This window comes from Phyllopteryx taeniolatus, chromosome 4, assembly GCF_024500385.1.
Source record: "Phyllopteryx taeniolatus isolate TA_2022b chromosome 4, UOR_Ptae_1.2, whole genome shotgun sequence".
Taxonomy (NCBI): Eukaryota; Metazoa; Chordata; class Actinopteri; order Syngnathiformes; family Syngnathidae; genus Phyllopteryx; species Phyllopteryx taeniolatus.
Window position 1 is genome coordinate 7,846,488 of NC_084505.1, and position 19,680 is coordinate 7,866,167.

The following is a 19,680-nucleotide window of genomic DNA, read 5'->3' on the forward strand; positions in this document are numbered from 1 at the left end:
CTCCTCAGCCTCCCTAGTAAGGTCTATTCAGGGGTGCTGGAGAGGAGGGTTCATCGGAAACTCGAATCTCAGATTCAGGAGGAGCAGTGTGCTTTTCGTCCTGGACGTGGAACAGTGGACCAGCTCTACACCCTCGGCAGGGTCCTTGAGGGTGCATGGGAGTTTGCCCAACCAGTCTACATGTGTTTTGTGGACTTGGAGAAGACGTTTGACCGTGTCCCTCGGGGGGTTCAGTGGGGAGTGCTTTGAGAGTATGGGGTACCGAACCCCCTGATACGGGCTGTTCGGTCCCTGTACGACCGAAGTCAGAGTTTGGTCCGCATATCCGGCAGTAAGTCGGACTCGTTTCCGGTGAGGGTTGGACTCCGCCAAGGCTGCCCTTTGTCACCGATTCTGTTCATAACTTTTATGCACAGAATTTCAAGGCGCAGCCGAGGCGTAAAGGGGGTCCGGTTTGGTGGCCTCAGTATTGCATCTCTGCTTGATGATGTGGTTCTGTTGTCTTCATCAAGCCGTGATCTCCAACTCTCACTGGAGCAGTTCGCAGCTGAGTGTGAAGTGGCTGGGATGAGAATCACCACCTCCAAATCCGAGACCATGGTCCTCAGTCGGAAAAGGGTGGCGTGGCCTCTCCGGGTCAGGGATGAGATCCTGCCTGAAGTGGAGGAGTTCAAGTATCTTGGGGTCTTGTTCACGATTGAGGGAAGAATGGAATGGGAGATCGACAGGCGGATCTGTGCAGCGTCTGCAGTGATGCGGACTTTGTATCTATCCGTTGTGGTAAAGAAGGAGCGAAGCGAAAGACGAAGCTCTCAATTTACCGGTCGATCTCCGTTCCTACCCTCACCTATGGTCACAAGCTGTGGAATGTGACGAAAGAACGAGATACAGGATACAAGCGGCCGAAAGGAGTTTCCTCCGCAGGTTGTCCGGGCTCTCTCTTAGAGATAGGATGAGAAGCTCGGTCATCCGGGATGATCTCAGAGTAGAGCCGCTGCTCCTCCACATCAAGAGGAGCCAGATGAGGTGGCTGGGGCATCTGATTCGGATGCCTCCCGGACACCTCCCTGTTGAGGTGTTCCGGGCACGTCCCACCGGGCGGAGACCCCGGAGACGACCCAGGACACGCTGGAGACACTACGTCCTTCGGCTGGCCTGGGAACGCCTCGGGATCCCCCCGGAAGAGCTGGATGAAGTGGCTGGGGAGAGGGAAGTCTGGGCTTCTCTGCTGAGGCTGCTGCTCCCGCGACCCGACCTTGGATAAGCGGAGGAAAATGGATGGATGGATGGATTGCTTTCAGGTACTTCCAACTTTACAATACTGACATATAGCTACTTCATGTTGAGAGCAGGCAGCACGGTGGCCGACTGTTTAGAGCGTCAGCCTCACAGTTCAGAGGAGCGGGATTCAATCCCCGGCCCTCCTGTGTGGAGTTTGCATGTTCTCCCCGTGCCTGCATGAGTTTTCTCCGGGCACTCCAGTTTCCTCCCACATCCCAAAAACATGCATTAATTGGGGACTCGAAATTGCCCGTAGGTGTGAATGTGAGTGCGAATGGTTGTTTGTTTGTATGTGCCCTGCGATTGGCTGGCAACCAGTTCAGGGTGTACCCCGCCTCCTGCCCGATGATAGCTGGGATAGGCTCCAGCACGCCCGCGACCCTGGTGAAGCGGCTCAGAAAATGGATGGATGGATGGATGGATGTTGAGAACATAGGCAATGATATTACACAAACACAGAAAAAAATGTCTTATCTACAATGATGAAAATAAAGATTAGCTCGCTATTTTTACCCAACCAATTTTGAAGTTAGATGCAGTAGTCAGTAATATTTGGCCACCTGAAAAGAATGTCCAGATTTATTTCATTATGCTGCAAAATATTTTAACCTTTCTGAGGCAGATTTTCAAGGCTAGCAACTCTTATCTTGGCACACGTGCTATATTCGTTGGCTCCTTGGTGGACAAAAAGAAAAAGAAATATGAAATAAAAGTTAAATGAAATTTTTTTCACAATCCTTGTACACTTGTAAAGTGAAGCAATTGAATTGCATTTTATTCTTTGACTTGATCTATAAAAGTGAGCCTTAGCCTCCAGTCAGGCAGCTTGGCAATGTAGTGGTTAGCACGATTTCTAAAAATTGCTATTGGAACATCTTTGTGTGAAATTTGCATATTATCCAAGTGTGTAGTTTTCCTCTGGGTACTCCGACTACCTCACACCTACCAAAACATGGTTCTTAGGTAAGACTCGAAATTTCCTCTCGGTGTGAGTATGAAATAATTATTAATCTACACATGCCTGACAATTGACTGGCGACCAGTGCAGGGTGTACCTAGAATAGGCTCCAACTCACCCGTAACTCTCATGTGTTTTTAAAATGTTGTATTGTATGTTATGCTTAAAAGCTTGAATTAACGTTCACTCAATCGTCTAAACTTGAACATTTAAATTATATCTTTATTTTGATGCGATAATCCCTCTTTGAAAGTTCTGAACTCTCTTTTCAATGCCAGTGTTCCACTGGGCAAAATAATGTTGCCCAGAGGAGGTCTTCATGGATGTTGTTCGACTTCCCACTACTGATGTTAGTTGTTGTTTTTTATCCTGCAAAATTGTTGATGCTGAATCAACAGTTCAACTCAATTGCTTTAAGAAATGATGACTCAAGACAATGATCACACAATTGATATAATTCTCAATCAATGACTTGACTATTATGCCCATCTCAAGTTTCCATATTATGTTCATATACTCTCAAGAGTTTGGGTCTTGCATTTACAGTAAATATTTGAAGTACATGCTTTGGAAGTATTATATGCCTACACCTAAATACTGACATCTGATGTGCTGGAATATTTTAAGCCGTCAGGCCTTGTGAGAGATTTGCAGTCAGGAAGAGTTGATGATTTAGCTTTGACTGCTGTTGGCTGTGTAGCAAAATATACATTCTAATATAAGTTACTTTTTAACCCCAAACTTTCTTAGTTTTGCATTCTAAACTGCAACTGTAATCATAAATGCAAGTGCAAAGGAGGGTGAAACAAGAATAAGAGACAAGTATAGACAAGGATGCATTTCTACCTCAGAGAAAATTGACTATTCAAAATGGCTTGCTGCTTTAATTTGTATGCATTTAGTAACCAAGCTAAATACGCTGTTTGGAATGAGCCCATTTTATGTTTTATCCCTGATCCTTCAGTGTGTAATGAATGCATCTGTCAAGTCATCTCTGTGGGCCCTACTTTGACTGATGGCTAATTCTAGGATTCCCCATGGCACAACAGTCTCACATGTTGTTTGGCTCCCTTTTTCTTGCTCTCCTCAATGGGATGTTAAAATCATTTCTATTTTTGTCATTTAATGCTTGATTGGTACATCTGTTCCTAATTGTTATGGGTTATGGTGTTAAGGCAGAACAGCTGCCGCAATCCACAAATTCAAGATTTTTTTTTGGGGGGGGGGGGGGGGGTGCTTTTGTTTAGTCGTCAGAAGTTTTTGAGGTAGCACTGGAGTTTCAGAGGATTGCATTTTAGATCTTGCTAAATAAACTTGAAACTTTCATCTACTGCAGGGCAAATCCTGAGTCCAGCTTTCATTGCCATGATGACCAGTGTCTGAGTCAGGGGTTTTCCACGGGGCCACTAGTACTTGCCCAAAGTGTCAAGAAAAAGGATAGCCCCAAAAGACAGTAAAATCATTATTGTTTTCATTCGTGGAGGCAACACTTCATCAAGAAGCTGTGCATGCAGCGGACACATAGTTAAGCACAAACAGCTCCCTTCCCCATGGAGACATTTGAGTATGTGCTTATTGAAGCTAACGCTATTGACAGTTTTAGCTCATGCTAATCTGCGCTAACACTTCAGGTCTGCTTAGTTAGCTTAGTAGTGCCTCCGTGTATTTTGAGTGTTGCTTGGAAATTGCGCCTCTTCGCCCAGCCCTACTGCCAAGTTATGGGTGGAGAAACCGATTGTGGTGGAGGATATTATTATGTCCTTCACTTGAAGTAAGCATGGCTTGCATGTCTGCTACTGAAAATGTTGATATAAATAGAAAAAACATACAAGGTAACCTGCACATCTCAGTATGAGGCAATGCCGTTTTTACGCCACAATACCAATACATCACAATGATTAATTACCCATTATGCTCTAATACCACTGTACGAAAAACTCCTTTGCAAGATTGTACTGAGCAAAATTGAGCAGATTTTTTTATGTAGCTTTTGTACTTCCTCCCATTAGATTCTCTCAGTATACATATTGTTGTGCAGGCAGTACATTACATCAACTGTCATTTGACCATCGTTTTGTAAAGTATCCATTTTTCAAGGACTTTCAAATGAATTTCAAATTGCTGCAATCCAATCTTAAAATATTGTCGATACAGCTTCTATAAAGTGATCAAATGCGTAACACGTCCTATGTTTGTCTTGAGCCTGTTGATGATGAATTACTCAGCCTTAGTACTTTTCTCTCTTCTCTCATGCGCTACTCGTTGATAGATATTTTCTTTGAGAGTTATTACTTGATTTTTGATTTGCTCAGGCTGCTTCCTCTCAGCTGTGACTCCAGCCCTTCATGCTGTGATTGCTTTTGACATTTTAATAAGAACCGTTCCTTTGGTGACCCCAAGGTATCCGACACAATGTGTTCTGAATCACAAGAACAGGCGACACACAAACCAAAGTGCAACTGTGAACAGTCAGATTCTGATATATGTGTACCATTTTTCAAAGCCTTGTCAAGATTCAAGTTTTCACCTTCCTGAAGATGCAATTCAAGTGAATGAAAGAACCACCTGATTTCTCCCCACCAATTAACAAAGAAAGTTTAAAAATCAAAACAATTTGCATACCAACAATGAAAGAAAAGTACAATATATTAAATTGTATGTGTACTAGTAGTAATAATAATAATAATTATGAACAAATAAATGGATTTTTGAATGTTTCTATAAATAAAAGCAATGTTTTTTTTAACTTACCACAGTTTTCAGCAAAAAAAAAAAAAAAAAAGTGGTAATCAACTTTTGGGCAAGCTCATGATACAGCCACCTTTTATAGTAATCTCGTATCACTGACATAAGACATAAGAGAGCCCTGTAAAATGTAATGATCTTCTTAAAAATTGAGTAGAGAATTTGCTCTCTGAGGTCACTGTGGTGACACTATTCTCATGTAATGACAATCACGAAGTCAAGAAATTGTTTATAAAAATAGTAATTAATCATTGTGATGTTTCCCCCTTACACATGCAGTAGTTTCTTTTCAGCAGAGGTGGGTAGAGTGGCCAAATATTGTACTCAAGTAAGAGTTCTGTTACTTTAGAATTATATGACTCAAATAAAAGTAAAAAGTAGCCTTCCAAATAATTACTTGAGCAAGAGTAAGAAAGTACTCAGTGAAAAAAACTACTCAAGTACTCAAGTAGTAACTAGTGAGTAACTTCTGATTTATTTATTTTTAATCAGAGTATGAATGTCAATAAAAATAAAAATAAATAAAATATGTATGTGCAAATTTAGATATGACTGAACAATATCACTTAATCTAAAACATAATAAATACATCTTCATGAAATAAAATTGGTGGCACGTTGGTCGACTGGTTAGCACATCTGCTTCACAGTTTTTAAAATAAAAATATTTAGGCAAATTTAGCTATAAGAAATGGTCTTGTACTATATTGTTTCTACTTGTTACACAGCAAAATACTGTAGGCTCACCAGGCAGATTACAAAAACAGGAACAAGGCTCCAGTGGATATAAAAAGTATTGACACCCCTGTTCAAATGCCTGGTTTTTGTGTTGTAAAATAATTTTGACCAAGATAAATCATTTTAAAGCTTTTTCCACCATTACTGTGACCTAGAATTTGTTCAACTCAACTGATTATTTTTGTATGTTTTTGAGAGGGGAGGTGAAAATAAACAACTGAAATAAACTTGACGTAACTTGCTTGGCCAGGTCACCATTGCAAAAGAGATTTTCAGTTTTAATGGGTCTTTTACCTGGTTAAATAAAGTTTAAATACAAATAAATCTGGTTGCATTAGGATGCACTCCCTCTTATAACTGGCATGTGACTGTGTTCAGAAATAACAGATCACATTGAAACTCATGTTCAATGGGAGTCCACACACACCTGCCACCATTTCAATTTGGAAAAGTGGAAAAAAAACAACTCACGCATTGGGCCTTAGAGAAACATTATTTGCTTTATCCACAAAAATGATTCAATGAAGAAGCTGTTTGTTGAGCGGACTTATTGATAAAGTGTGTGTGCGTGTGCGTGAGAGAGAGAGAGAGAGAGAGCAAGAGAGCATGAGAAAGAGAGAGAGAACAGAACGTACCCCAGAAGATGTTTTTCAGTTACTTGTGACCATAAAATCAGGCTAATATTGCCATATGCACAGCCAAAACAACAGCAAAAACATCTGCAACTTACCGCAAGATGTTTTCTCCAGTTAGAAGTGGGCTGAAATATCCAAGTTTGGGCAGTGACAAAACTACGCTGCATGTTAAAGCTGTTGTTTTTCATAGTTTGTAATGTAAACATGAGTCGCGCGTGGCTGTCATGAGTCACTTTGATTGGACCGTGAAGCCCAATATTAGACTTTGTGTGTGGACGTGACTTTCTTGTGGCATTTGATTGGTGAACTTGAGTCAAACATCACTGTGGTAATCAGGGTGGATTTTAGCACTGGCGCCCGATGCGGAGGTCGAAAATGAAAGTCTAAAAATAAATTGTGCACGCAATTACTGATAAATGAATGTAGCGAGCGGCATTAAGATCATTGTAACGGCGTAAATGTACCATTTCTTCTTAACATAAAAACTCGAGCGAAAGTAAAAAGTATGGTACAATACATCAAGTACAATTCATGCAAAATGTTACTTGAGTAAATGTAACGGAGTAAATGTAGCACGTTCCTATCCACTTCTGCTTTTCGGCAAATCCAAACATTTGCAAGGACACTTGCAGAAATGTTCATCATATCGTCAAACCTCAGAGAATACTTGTTAATAAGCTACATACTTTAATGGTATCCTTCAAAAATATTCTTTACCATTTGAGCTTCTACCACCTTAACATCGTGTGTGATTTGCTGTGGTTAATCTTTGTGCTCTTTCTTGATAATTGCAGCATACACAAGATGCACAAGATCCGATATCAGATTGAGAGATAAGGACAAGGTGTAATGCCAGACTAAAATCCTCAACGTTATTGTTGTGGATTTTAAGCCCCAAAAGTCCACTGGTAGCGCTAGCTTTCAGTTTATTTTAAATGTGGAAATCACATACTGTACATGTTGTAACACAACAATTCATGAAAAAAAGCTAAACTCAATCATTGACACTCACCAATCAGGTGTGATTGCACACAGCGGCTAGCCTGTCAGTGGCTAGCTAATTACTGGCTAATGTTAGCGTCGACCCAACCGCCAAGACTTCAATTTTTTCTTCAGCCTTGTGCCCTATGGTGATGGTTCGACCTCCAAGTTATTGTGCAAGTTCAAATTTGGGAGGAATTCCAAATTCCACAACCTTCACCTTCCAACTTTACTAGGTGGAATGAGTTTGTTTTTTACATGTTCCATTACATCTATTTACATGTGCTAATTATATTTTAAAGGATTTTGTTGTTGTTGTTTTGTTGCTTTAACGCATCCCTGAATATGCTCCAAACCTAGAATTCGTATGAAGTATACCTTAGAGACAGTAAATGTATGCTCTTTATTGCCCAAAATAATCCATTTGTCAACCGTGTCATTTATTCCTCGTAATTACTCGCAGCTGAACCTGTTCTATGCTGAACATTTACCATAGCGGTAGCATTGGCAAGCTAATGACAGCAAAAGCCTGTGTAAATTTTCTACCCAGAAGCACAGAGTAATAATGCCACACCTTTGCCTTTTGCAAACATCATCAAAGATCGTGCGGCAAATGTGAGATTTATATCTGCCCACATTCCACATCTCTACTGCCAGATGACTGGATAGCAATGATACACAACCTCAGTGATGCGGTGAAACATATGCAACATTCACCGTTCCAGTGAGCCAAAGAATATAAACCATGATGTTCTGTACCTGGCAATGCGGCACTTTAAATCACTGATCCAGGATTATACCGTTCTTGATAAAGTAGTGCTTAGTTGGTACATTACATTGGCTTCAGGTTGTTTACAGCTTGAGCAGCCATGTCATGTCCACTAGACTAAGTTTAATGCAGTTTTCCCAGAGGTCCTAATGATGGATTATCTTGTTTTAAAGAAGACTTTATAATGTGTTTTCCTCCCCTCTGTGGAGTGAAAACAAGTTTGAAATTATACCAGGTGACATGCGAGTTCTTTTTTCTTCCTTCTTTTTTTCATTTACTTCATTTATCACAGTAATCTGTTTATGCAACTTCAGATCACTCTTCTTCATTTCTTAATTAACATTATTACCATACAGTTGATTATACAGTATCATCAAATGTTTTGGGCGCCAGTAAATTTTGTTGTTTAGTCATTTTGTCAATGGCATTTGGACGTGCAGACTTCAGGCCAAACTATTAAGAAATATGAAGTAGTATAGTTTGTCTTTGTCCATCTGTTTGTTGGTGAACTGACGACTTCCTGGTTGATGGATGGCGCTGAAGAGGCGGGCGGTTGACATTCCATTGATGCCATAGTGACTTACATGATGAAAATAAGTATATGTATCTGCATTTTTTTACTATGTCAAATTGACAATTGTGAGGAAAAGGTCATTTAATATAATGGTTGGCCATGACCTTTATTCAGCACTTTCCTTGATATCTACAGTAAATTCAAGTAAAGTGTGAAATTTGTATTACATTGTCTGGCATGATGATTCATCAAACAACTTTTTAAAATGCCAAAAATGGTAACAAATGTGTCTCTCTCCTTCCACTAAATACTGTATGTACAGTATGTTTGTAGAAAATGCTTGTTTTTACTTTTCTCCTCCTGTGTGCTTTAGTAGGGGTCTTACATGACTAACCCCATCATCCCTCTATAAGATAAAGCACCTGTCTCTCATGCTTTCTGTACTGTTCCCTCCAGCATCTCATCAGACATCCCAGTGAGTACCACAGGGGTCCATTTATTCTCTGATTAAACAACCAGTCCCTTGCCACTTGGCTGCAAAATGATTCCATAAACAAACATAAAAGTTGCAATGTCTTCCCCTCATAAAAAGGCACTTATGGTAAAAATTACGCCTCGTAAGCAATCTGCACTCTTTCCAAATAAGGGTTACTTTCTACATTTTCAGTCTTACTCCTCTCTCTCTCTCTCTCTCTCTCTCTCTCTCTCTCTCTCTCTCTCTCTCTCTCTCTGACTCTTGCTTTCTCTCTCTCTCTCTCTCACACACATACACACACTCACTCGCTCTCTCTCTTTCTCGCTCTCACTCTCTCTGTCTCTCTCTTCCTCCCCCCAAAAAATTTATTTTAAGTTTATCATAATTATTCCAGTATAAAGTTAATAAATTAATATTGTGACCTGTTTTCCCCTCTCCCCTCCCTCCATCTGTATTGTATTCCAGTTGAGAAAGGCAGTGATGGACCACATCTCAGACTCATTCCTGGAGACCAACGTCCCTCTGTTGGTGCTCATTGAAGCGGCCAAGAGTGGAAATGAGAAGGAGGTCAAGGAGTATGCACAGGTGTTCCGTGAACATGCCAACAAGCTTGTAGAGGTCAGTCATAAATTATACATGTACATACATTCTCTCTATTGCCCCTCCACACATGCACGCATACACACACACAAACACACACACAGAGATTCTTATTCACCAGGAGATACAGCATGTGCAAATATAGAATGAAGCAGGTCAGAGCATGCGGGATACAATTAAGATTTTAACTGACAAAAGCCCCAGTAATCAGGCAATTCAAACAAAACCAATTGAAAAATAATTTAAATGCATTTAGTCTACATTGAAATACATTTACAGTAATTTCTCGTGTATAAAGCGCATATCCCCCCCCCCCCAAAAAAATTGTCAAAAGTCAATGGTGCGCATTATACATAGGTATAGGGTGAAATTAAAAAAACAACAGTGCATTGAGTACTTGCTTAAAGTCTGCTGAAGCAACACATTTGAGGCCCACTTTTAAATTAAAGGAATATGTAGTTATATTGGCATTAGGACCACTTTTAAAAAGATCCCACACACGCTGATGTTTCTCTTCCTTGATGATTTCTGTTTAACCATTAATAGGAGTTATGCCGCTTTTCCATATGACCCTCTTGATGCATTCCTCATTACTAGGCAGTGAAGTATACGTGTGTATGTATTTATTTCATGTTAAGTTCAATATTCCTGATGAAGAAACTGCAAGTCCTTGTGATTGTGTTCTCCCTTGTATGAACGTGAAAGTGAAAATTGAGCTCTAGAAAGGTCTTCCAAAAGTTTTCAAAAAAGCTTAAACGTAACTACCATGTGATAAATTCCGCTGCCCTTGAATGGGAGTTCCCTTTTGTTCTCATGGCCCATTCAAAGTAACCTTTTGCTTAACATACTGTCACTTAAGACGACACCTCCGCTTCCATTGACTTCAGCTGAGGGTGATTTGAGTGACCTTTTGGTCCACCCGGGCTGTTTGCTGATGAGCGAGGCTACCTGACTGATGCCGCCCTTAAAGTCTCTCCTTTATGCCCGACCTTAAAACTTTGTTCAACCAAGGACACCAGGGCAGATGAAATCGACTATAACCTTTTGATTCATTCTTCAACTCTTATGGCGGATGATTATGTCTTCACCTTCGTCTTTGTTGTTTTTATTTTATTTTATTTTATTAGTAAAGCACTTGGCATCAGATACTCTGCAGTCATTAGTATGCTAAAGAGACATTGCCTCTGCAATAGCTTATTTTAAGTGTGTATTTGCCGTGTGTTGGCAGGTGAAAATCACTTTATTCTGACTACATCGTAGAGACTGACATATCTGTGTATCTTTACTTTGATCCATGCAAATGTAACAGTTTTGTGGAGGCAATTTGAATATGCACTGCGCATTGGAAAAAAACACTAGCTGGGAGTACAGGTTGCAACATATTAAATACAAACAGGGAAAATGAATATTACGGTAGCAATGCTCTCATATATACATGTAAATATATGTGTTAGGGATTTTTAGCCAGGATTATTCTTTAGAGCGTGTTAAAAACACACAAAGAATTTGTCTCCGATAGTTACCAAACAAATGAAGCAAGTGACTCGTTATGACAACCCCTGACCAGGAAAAGCTGAAAGTCACTTCTTCAGTTGGAGCCACTTTATTTCGACTGTACAGCAAACAAACCACGATAAAAAAAAATATACATTTAGGACATGAACACATAAGTACAGAGAGTGACTAAGCAATGTAAGGTGTCTAGTAAGGTGGGAATACCGATACAACGACAAATGTGCAAATGATGAAGAGTCATCAAGCAATGTAGCAATATAAAGTGTCTCGTAGTAAGGGTCACATGCTTATTTGACGGGAGCCCTAACTCTTAACTTTTTAATTCCTGTGTGTTAGCAACAGCTAATATCTATGAACTGAGGGAATTACTTTTACCATCTGCTATCCTGAGGGGATAAAGAGAGCCATCTATTTCAGGAAAGGGACTTAAAAATGTAATTTGCAGTTTAAAAAACAACACTTTTTGTCATCTATGTTAAAACTGTCTGCATGACCTGAAAGTAGAATATTATTAAAAGATGTTTTGAAAAATCATCCCTTTCTTGTCCCACGTTATGCCTCTAATTTAATTTTAATTATTATTGTAAAGCTTGTCTGGCCGCGACAGGAACAGCTTATCAGAGACAGTAGACACAGAAGGCATGACTGAATAGTGTGTCCATCATTTTCTTGTGCACACACACGCCACAGCCTTGCTGTCGGTACACCCAGCAACCTCATATAGCCGGATTATCTCCAGTTATCAACAAAAGTTAAAAAGAAGAAAATTGGACAGCTCTCGAGACAAAACAAGCGTAAACATTCGTACAATGCACGTCTCGTAGACGTTCACGTTAGTCAGGGACGTGGCTGGGCTCGGAAACCTGGGGACAGGGGGAGGAGTGAAGTGAGGCTACATTTAAGTCTTGCTCAAAGTTGGACAATGACAAACTCTACCTATAATTGTTTCGAGTTGACTGTGTAATTGAAACATAGCGTCTATTTTAGTGGAGGCCACTGTATGAGGAAATAGGAGATAGCACAGGCTCTAGGAAAATAATGTTGTTGCAGTTAAGTTACATACCTGTGTGTTTTCATGTATTTGTTTCATGAAGTGGATTCACAACTTTAGTTGATATTAAAATTTGTTAAGCAACAGCATTACCGTGTGAATATGCAAAGTTGTCTTACAATCTTATAAAAAAAGCTTCTTTCTTAATCCACACATGTACAGATGGGAAAATATGAGTTACTCCGCTGATTTATCATATTATTGGCAATAGCCCTGGATTTCACCAATAAATTCACCAATAAACTATCACAAGTCCAGGCATTATTTCCAATGTGATGCGATGTGAATGCTTTTTGTCTGAAAGTTGAGTTGTTTTGATTGTTCACATTAAAATACACCCCAAACGCTACAAAAGACAAATATGTTGCCTGTAAATTATTGTCATTGAACAGCAACAATTTAAGCAATGTTCGCATTGTTTACCACATGGTGAGTCTTTTACTGCTTCACTATTCTGATTCCCATGAAGGAGCAAAAGTGCCTTAGTTTACAAAAATGAATACTTCTCTTTCAATCCCGTATACCCTTTATTTTCACTCCACTTAACTTGAGCTCCCATTGCTAAAGTCCCTTGACCATTGTAAGATAAGCATGCGCACAGAGATGAGAAACTATTCTGCTCGAGCAGGAAGTTATTCTGAGCTTTGAGTCTAGGAGTAGAGAGTAATTATCGGAATTAATCATTACCTCGGCGGCACGGTGGCCGACTGGTTAGAGCGTCAGCCTCACAGTTCTGAGGTGCGGGGTTCAATCCCCGTCCCCGCCTGTGTGGAGTTTGCATGTTCTCCCCGTGCCTGCGTGGGTTTTCTCCGGGCACTCCGGTTTCCTCCCACATCCCAAAAACATGCATTAATTGGAGACTCTAAATTGCCCGTAGGGATGACTGTGAGTGCGAATGGTTGTTTGTTTCGATGTGCCCTGTGATTGGCTGGCAACCAGTTCAGGGTGTACCCCGCCTCCTGCCCGATGACAGCTGGGATAGGCTCCAGCACGCCCGCGACCCTAGTGAGGAGAAGCGGCTCAGAAAATGGATGGATGGATCATTACCTCTTGTACATATCCATACATGTAGTCTACATATTTATAAAAACTGATGAAAATGATTTACATTCAATCTGTCCTCATGTTAAAGGTCACATGGTCTCAGCATTTATTTATTCTCTTACCGCATGCCACATTGCATCTTTACCATGGCGGATGGATGGATACATTTGTGATTTTTTTTTTCATTCTTATACAACAACCCAATCACGTTTCAGTACATACTTTATATCCTCATAATATTTCAGTGATGCTGCATTCCCAGCTTTCCATCACTACACCCCTCACTGATATATTCCTATTATTAATTTAAGTACAAGATGAATATCCAATCTTTTAAAAGTTGCCATAGTTCCTTTTTATTGCCACTGCAGGGAAAATGTGCATGTGCCAGAAATTCCTGGACGTAGAAAGGACGTTACGCTCCATCATTTTCTAACGTCAGAATAAAGTTTTTGTCTGACCTTGACTCAGTCTTAGTCTTTCTCGTGAAGTACAGTGCTAGTGCAACACTTCTTGCTCTAGCTTATATTATAAACAGCCGATGCAGACCATTCTCCAGTCATAAGTTAAATAGTGTGATGTACTGTAAGTCCTAATACTACCTTCTAATTCTAAAGTCTTACTTGTGGCATGTGCTGAACCCTTCAACATGATAAATGAAAGGTTGCACTTTTACTTTTCCATTGCAGATGCTCACTAGCAATTGTGTATGATAGTTGTACTTCTGCTCTACTAAAAACTTTTTGGGTGGATTGCCAAACAAGTCACTGAACCAGCCATTAATGGTCCTTTGAGCTATAGGCAGGAGGTCAGGTTTTGTTTAGAAACTACAAAATTGTAATTACTATCAGCTTCAAAGAGATTAGCATTGACCCCACCAAGGCTACGGTTTTATTACAACCATTATTTTTCATGAAGAGTAATGAATCTGTTTAAAGTTATAATAACTCTAAAATATGAATAAAATACTCAGTCACAAATGTACAACAACTGTATTTAATCCATTTCAAGACTGTCACACTCAGTTTTGAATTGGGGGACAATTAGTCATGCACTGTAAAGGGTTGAATGAGGAGCGATTGTCCGATAAAATTATCAGATTAATTATGTCAGATATGATACAGTTGGCACGGTGGATGACTGGTTCGAGCGTCTGCCTCACAGTTCTGACCAAATCCAGCCTCGCCTTTGTGGAGTTTGCATGTTCTGCCCGTGCCTGCTTGGATTTTCTCTGGGTACTCCGGTTTCCTCCCACATCCCAAAAACATGCATGCTAGGTTAATTGACAACTCAAAAAATTGCCTGTAGGTGTGAATGTGAGTGTGAATGGTTGTTTGTTTATTTATATGTGCCTTGCGATTGGCTGACAACCAGGTCAGGGTGTACCCCGCCTCTTGCCCACAATCAGCTGGGGTAGGCTCCAGCACGCCCACGAACCTAGTGTTATCTGATATCGAGATGATAACCAGTTGCGGTTAGATTCAACCTGCATGCATAAAAAATATAAACTGTAGTATAATGCTTACATTTTAATTACTAGGATAATGTATTCACATTGAAACAATGCAATCCATGACATTACAAGTTACAAGTTTTTGTAACTTTTGGAAAAGATTAAAATTCTCATAGCACCACTGCAGATGCTTCTATTACCTACTTTATCATAGCTTTTTAAATTAAGCTTAGTCATTTTACCTTTGTTGTTGCATTACCATTTCCTTCCTTCCTTAGATTTACAGCAATGACCTTAAAAACATGAACAGAGTCATGGGCAAAAGAATACACTCCGGGATTATTCATAATTAGTACAATATTGAAATCAACCAATACTTAATTGGCCTTCATTCTTTAGTAATATTAGAGATAGAATACATGTGATTCTGAAGGAAGCGCATTAAGTATTTACTTCACGGGATAGTTAACTCGCATGTAGATGGATCACAAACAGATCAACAGTATCCAACATGGTTAACATGAAAGAAACCTTGTTTTGATACAAAGTTGTCGTCTCAGGAAAAATCTGATTTTGGAATATGTAGTAACTGAAATGCATAAAAGGATGCACGATGCTTCCCCTTCAAACTGAGAAAATGAATATGCGCTGAAAAATTACAATGTAGCAGTCCAGAAATTATGACACTAAGTTTTTGGGGATTCTTTGGAAATAATCTGTTCGAAAGATAAAATAAATGCACCTCAAAAAATATCTCTTATCACTTTTGTTGCTTTAAGCTTTCATTTTGTGATATAATAGAGAGAACGCACTCAGTGAACGATATCCATAGTCTGTCCATACACTGAGTAAACACTGTGGCCAAATATTTTAAATTAGTTTTGGACTGAACAATTTTTTTTCATGTGAGCAAACATATTGGAACATTGTAATAAGAAGGTTAAGGCTGGATTTTTCCTTACCAATAATTTTTTTATTCTTTGTGTTTCAAGTGGAATTATAGTTATTACACTCAAATCTGATCAACACTGCTGTTCCACATCTTTTATTATACTCTATATATGTTACTGTTAAGAGAAGAGGCAATCTTGTGGGCTAGTCATTTCAGAATTAATTACACTTCTAAATAACAGGAAAAGGCTGCAAAATGCGATCAAACAGGACCAAAACAAAATAACCACTATTTTGTGAAGTCTTGCTCCATTCACAATCCAGTTGGTATATGTGCATTTGTATATGTCAATGGCGAGGAACAAAAAGACACAATCATAATGGCAAACATAGTGTGCCCGCAAAGGATACATTAGTGGTTCCTAGATTATAGCTCATCCTCCTCAGTGTGCATTTAAGAGAGAGACATAGATTTACGTATGAAGCATAGATGAGCGAGGAGGGTAACACGACACAAGATTATTTACATACATTGCAGTTATACACCACTGCAAAATACACTCACAATAATAAGCAGACGGTGAAATGAATCCCATTCTGGGAGCAGCAATCAGGAAGGAGGATTAGTATCTTGGCAAAGGGAAGCATGGTATAGTGGAGTGTTTAGCACCTCTACCTTATAGTCATCCGGTTTGGGGTTTGAATCTCTTTGTGAAGTTTGGCACTTTCTCAGGTTTGTGTGTGTGTGTGTCTGTATGGGTTTTTTTTTCTTCTCCGGGGACTCTGGCTTCATCCCACATTCCAAAAAAATGCTTGTTAAGCTAATCGCAGACTCTAAATTGTACATAGGTGTGAATGTTTTCTGTCTATACAGTCCCTGCAACTGGCTGCTGACCAGTGTACACAGCCTTTCGCCAATGTCAGCTGGGATTGGCTCCAGCTCACCCACAAATTTGGACAAGTATTATTGCAATTGGATTGGTGGATGGATGGACCTTTGCAACGGTTTAGTGCAACTTGTCAGAATTTTGTGAATGGTCCGAGTATTTACATGCGATGTGTAAGGGACAACTGCAATCGATTTGTAAATGCAATAGACAAAATCTTAGCTCTGAAGCAAGCACAACATTGTGGCATTTATTTAAACAACCGCATGCTGTACTTTACACATAGTGAAATAGTATCATATAACAATGGTATAGTAAAGTACTGCATTTTCTTTGAGCAAAGCACTGAGCTATGGCCTGGTCAGGAGATGACAATGGAAATCTTAATTCAATGAAGTAGCTAATAATACCCTGTGTAACTTTCCGATGCAAGACTTCATCGAATGAAGCGTCTGAACGGTAATCTTTTATATACACGAAAACCAATTATTTTGCTGCGACCTTTTGAGTTGTCAATAAATAATAATGAAGAAATGATATTGATTTAAAACATATTACAAATGTAGCACTGAAAAAATAAACACAGACTGTGTACAGATCAACTACATACATTTTGACTTTTATCCTGATTGCAAACACTGACATCCGTAGTAGATTTCCCTTTTGGTGTCTTTGTAATATTTCTCAGTCAGTGCTAATGCCTCTGGGGAATTTGGTCATCAGCCCATTTTTTCTGAAGAATAACAACTGTGCTCCAGGATGCAATCAACCAATCTTTTAACCTCAAGATGACATTTATATTCTTTGTGTTACATCTCTAATGTCTCTAACAGGGAAAGAGGAAGGGACAAATAGAAATTATACTGCCACTAAGTATGTGTTCATAAAAGACTGCTCCACCCTCCAGAAGCCGATTCGCAGCTCCATTATCCTCACAGAACACAATGATTGGTGGCAGTATTTGTGAAACATCAGACCAAATCTTTTTAGAGCAACTTGTAGTTAGCTCGGAGACAGAAGCAAGGGCAAGATGTTCAGTGAAAGTGATAAACAAGTGGCAGAGGAATTTCTTTAAGGTTTTTTTTTTCTTTTAGATATGACACTAACTGGATTAAACAAAATTGGGAATTTCTAAAAGAGAGTAAAAGGGGAAAATTTGGTGTATCCCTGTAGTGCCAAGCTTCAAGCTAGTAGGCTCTAATATGATATACAGTGAATCAGATGTCATGAGCCCATGGGGGCTAAGTCATTTCACTTTAGATGCCCCATTATGTCCCTTTTATCTCTGATGAATTTTTATATGAACAATACAGTGACAGCTTCCATGCATGTCCCTTTTCCTCCCTAATATGAAAACCATACAAGGGTCCTGTTTTATTTGACACAAGATGATTAATGTTAGGTTTGCAGTCTGAGGACACATTTATAAAACATACTGAGAATATCATTTTACTATGATCTTGAGTTTCTACAAGTGCAGTGCTCCAACAAAACTACCACTCTATTTAGGAGAGGACAGATCCTGTTCCCGAGTGTGGCGCCCCAGTAACCATCAAACACATCCTGGTTCGATGTAGGCTCAGCCTTGCTCAAGGGAGATACACGAAGCATAAGTCACACCAAATGCTGAAGTGCTGGCCGCTGAACTTGAAAGCAAGAGGGTAACCACCAATGCTGTGCCTCCACAAGCCCAGACATTCTTCCTGCTATTAACATCCTTCATGCAAGCGGGGGAGAAAATGCACACCCGTCCATCACCATCATCATCACCCACTGAACACAGCCTGGTATTGGGAAATGCGTGTAGATCCAAGTCATTGGCTCACCCTCTGACCCAAAATTGCAGCAAGAAACCATTGCCCAGACCTGGTCCCCTGGTTCAAATCCTACCGGTGTGACTTCATCGTCAAGCTGACAGTCCCTTGGGGGGAAACTATCGATGCAGGATTTGAAAGGAAAAAGCTGTGGTATGCCAACGTAGCAGCAAAAGCAGAAGACTGGGGCAGGACTGTAGTGAAGGTACTTCCAGTGAGAGGAGCCAATGTGTTGGCTTAGGCATCTGATTAAGCCGTCTCCAGGGCGCCTACCTGGTGAGGTGTTCCAGGCATGTCCCTGCGGAAGGAGGCCCTGGGAACGACCCGGGACACGCTGGAGAGAATAAGTCTCCCGGATGGCCAGGGACAGCTTTGGGATCCCGCCGGAAGAGCTGGACAAAGTGGATGGAGAGAGGAAAGTCTGGTCTTCCTTCCTTAAGCTGCTGCCTTCGCGACCCGACCCCGTGACAGCAAAAGAAAATGGATGGATGGACAATGATCCTTGACAGACTAAAGAATATTGGTCAAACCCTGGAGAGGTCTATTGGCACCAGGGACTACAATTAAGTTATGTGAGGTACAGTCCCCTCCAAAAGTATTGGAACGGCAAGGTCAATTCCTATGTTTTTGTGGTATACTGAAGACATTTGGGTTTCAGATCAAAAGACGAATATGATACAAAAGTTAAAAATTCCAGCTTTTATATCATGGTATTTACAGCTAGATGTCTTAAACAACTCAGGACAGAGCACCTTTTGTTTGAACCCACCCACTTTTAAAGTGAGCAAAGGTATTGGAACATGTGACTGATGGGTGTTTCTAGCAGCGAGGGTGTTACCTTTTAGATTGACTGCTTAAACAGTGCTTTTTTTTGGCTTTGGGTTTCACCTGTGAAAACCACATTTGCTGTTAAGCAAACATGAAGACCAGACAAAAGGGAGAAAAGCAAACCATTTTGAAGCTGAGAGAAGAGGGAAAATCGAACAGAGCTATTGCGCAAACATTGGGCATAGCCAATACAACAATTTGGAATCTCCTGAAAAAGAAACTAGTAGTGTACTGAGCAACAGACATCGAACAGGTCGGCCAAGGGTATCAACAGCAGTTGATGACAGACACATTGTGAGTGCTGTGAAGAAACACCCAAAGACAACAGTCAGTGACATCACAGCCAACCTCCACAGGGCAGGGGGGAAGGTATCACAATCCACTGTATGAAGAAGACTTGGAGAGAAGAAATATACAGGCCATACTACAAGATGCAAAAAGCATCGCAAGGCCATATTGGATTTTGCAAAGAAGTGCATAGCCACAAAAGTTTTGGAACACA

At 40.1% G+C, this 19,680-nt stretch overlaps 1 protein-coding gene across 3 annotated transcripts in view; it reads left to right on the forward strand.

Annotated features, from left to right (window-relative positions):
- The window catches only part of ctnna2 (catenin (cadherin-associated protein), alpha 2), a 373,639-nt gene that overhangs the window by 232,617 nt on the left and 121,342 nt on the right, over positions 1-19,680 (forward strand). For all 3 annotated transcript variants that reach the window (XM_061772275.1, XM_061772273.1, XM_061772274.1), the window contains exon 9: positions 9,561-9,713. In XM_061772275.1, coding sequence (XP_061628259.1) covers positions 9,561-9,713 — 153 coding nt within the window. The remainder of the gene's footprint in view (positions 1-9,560; positions 9,714-19,680) is intronic.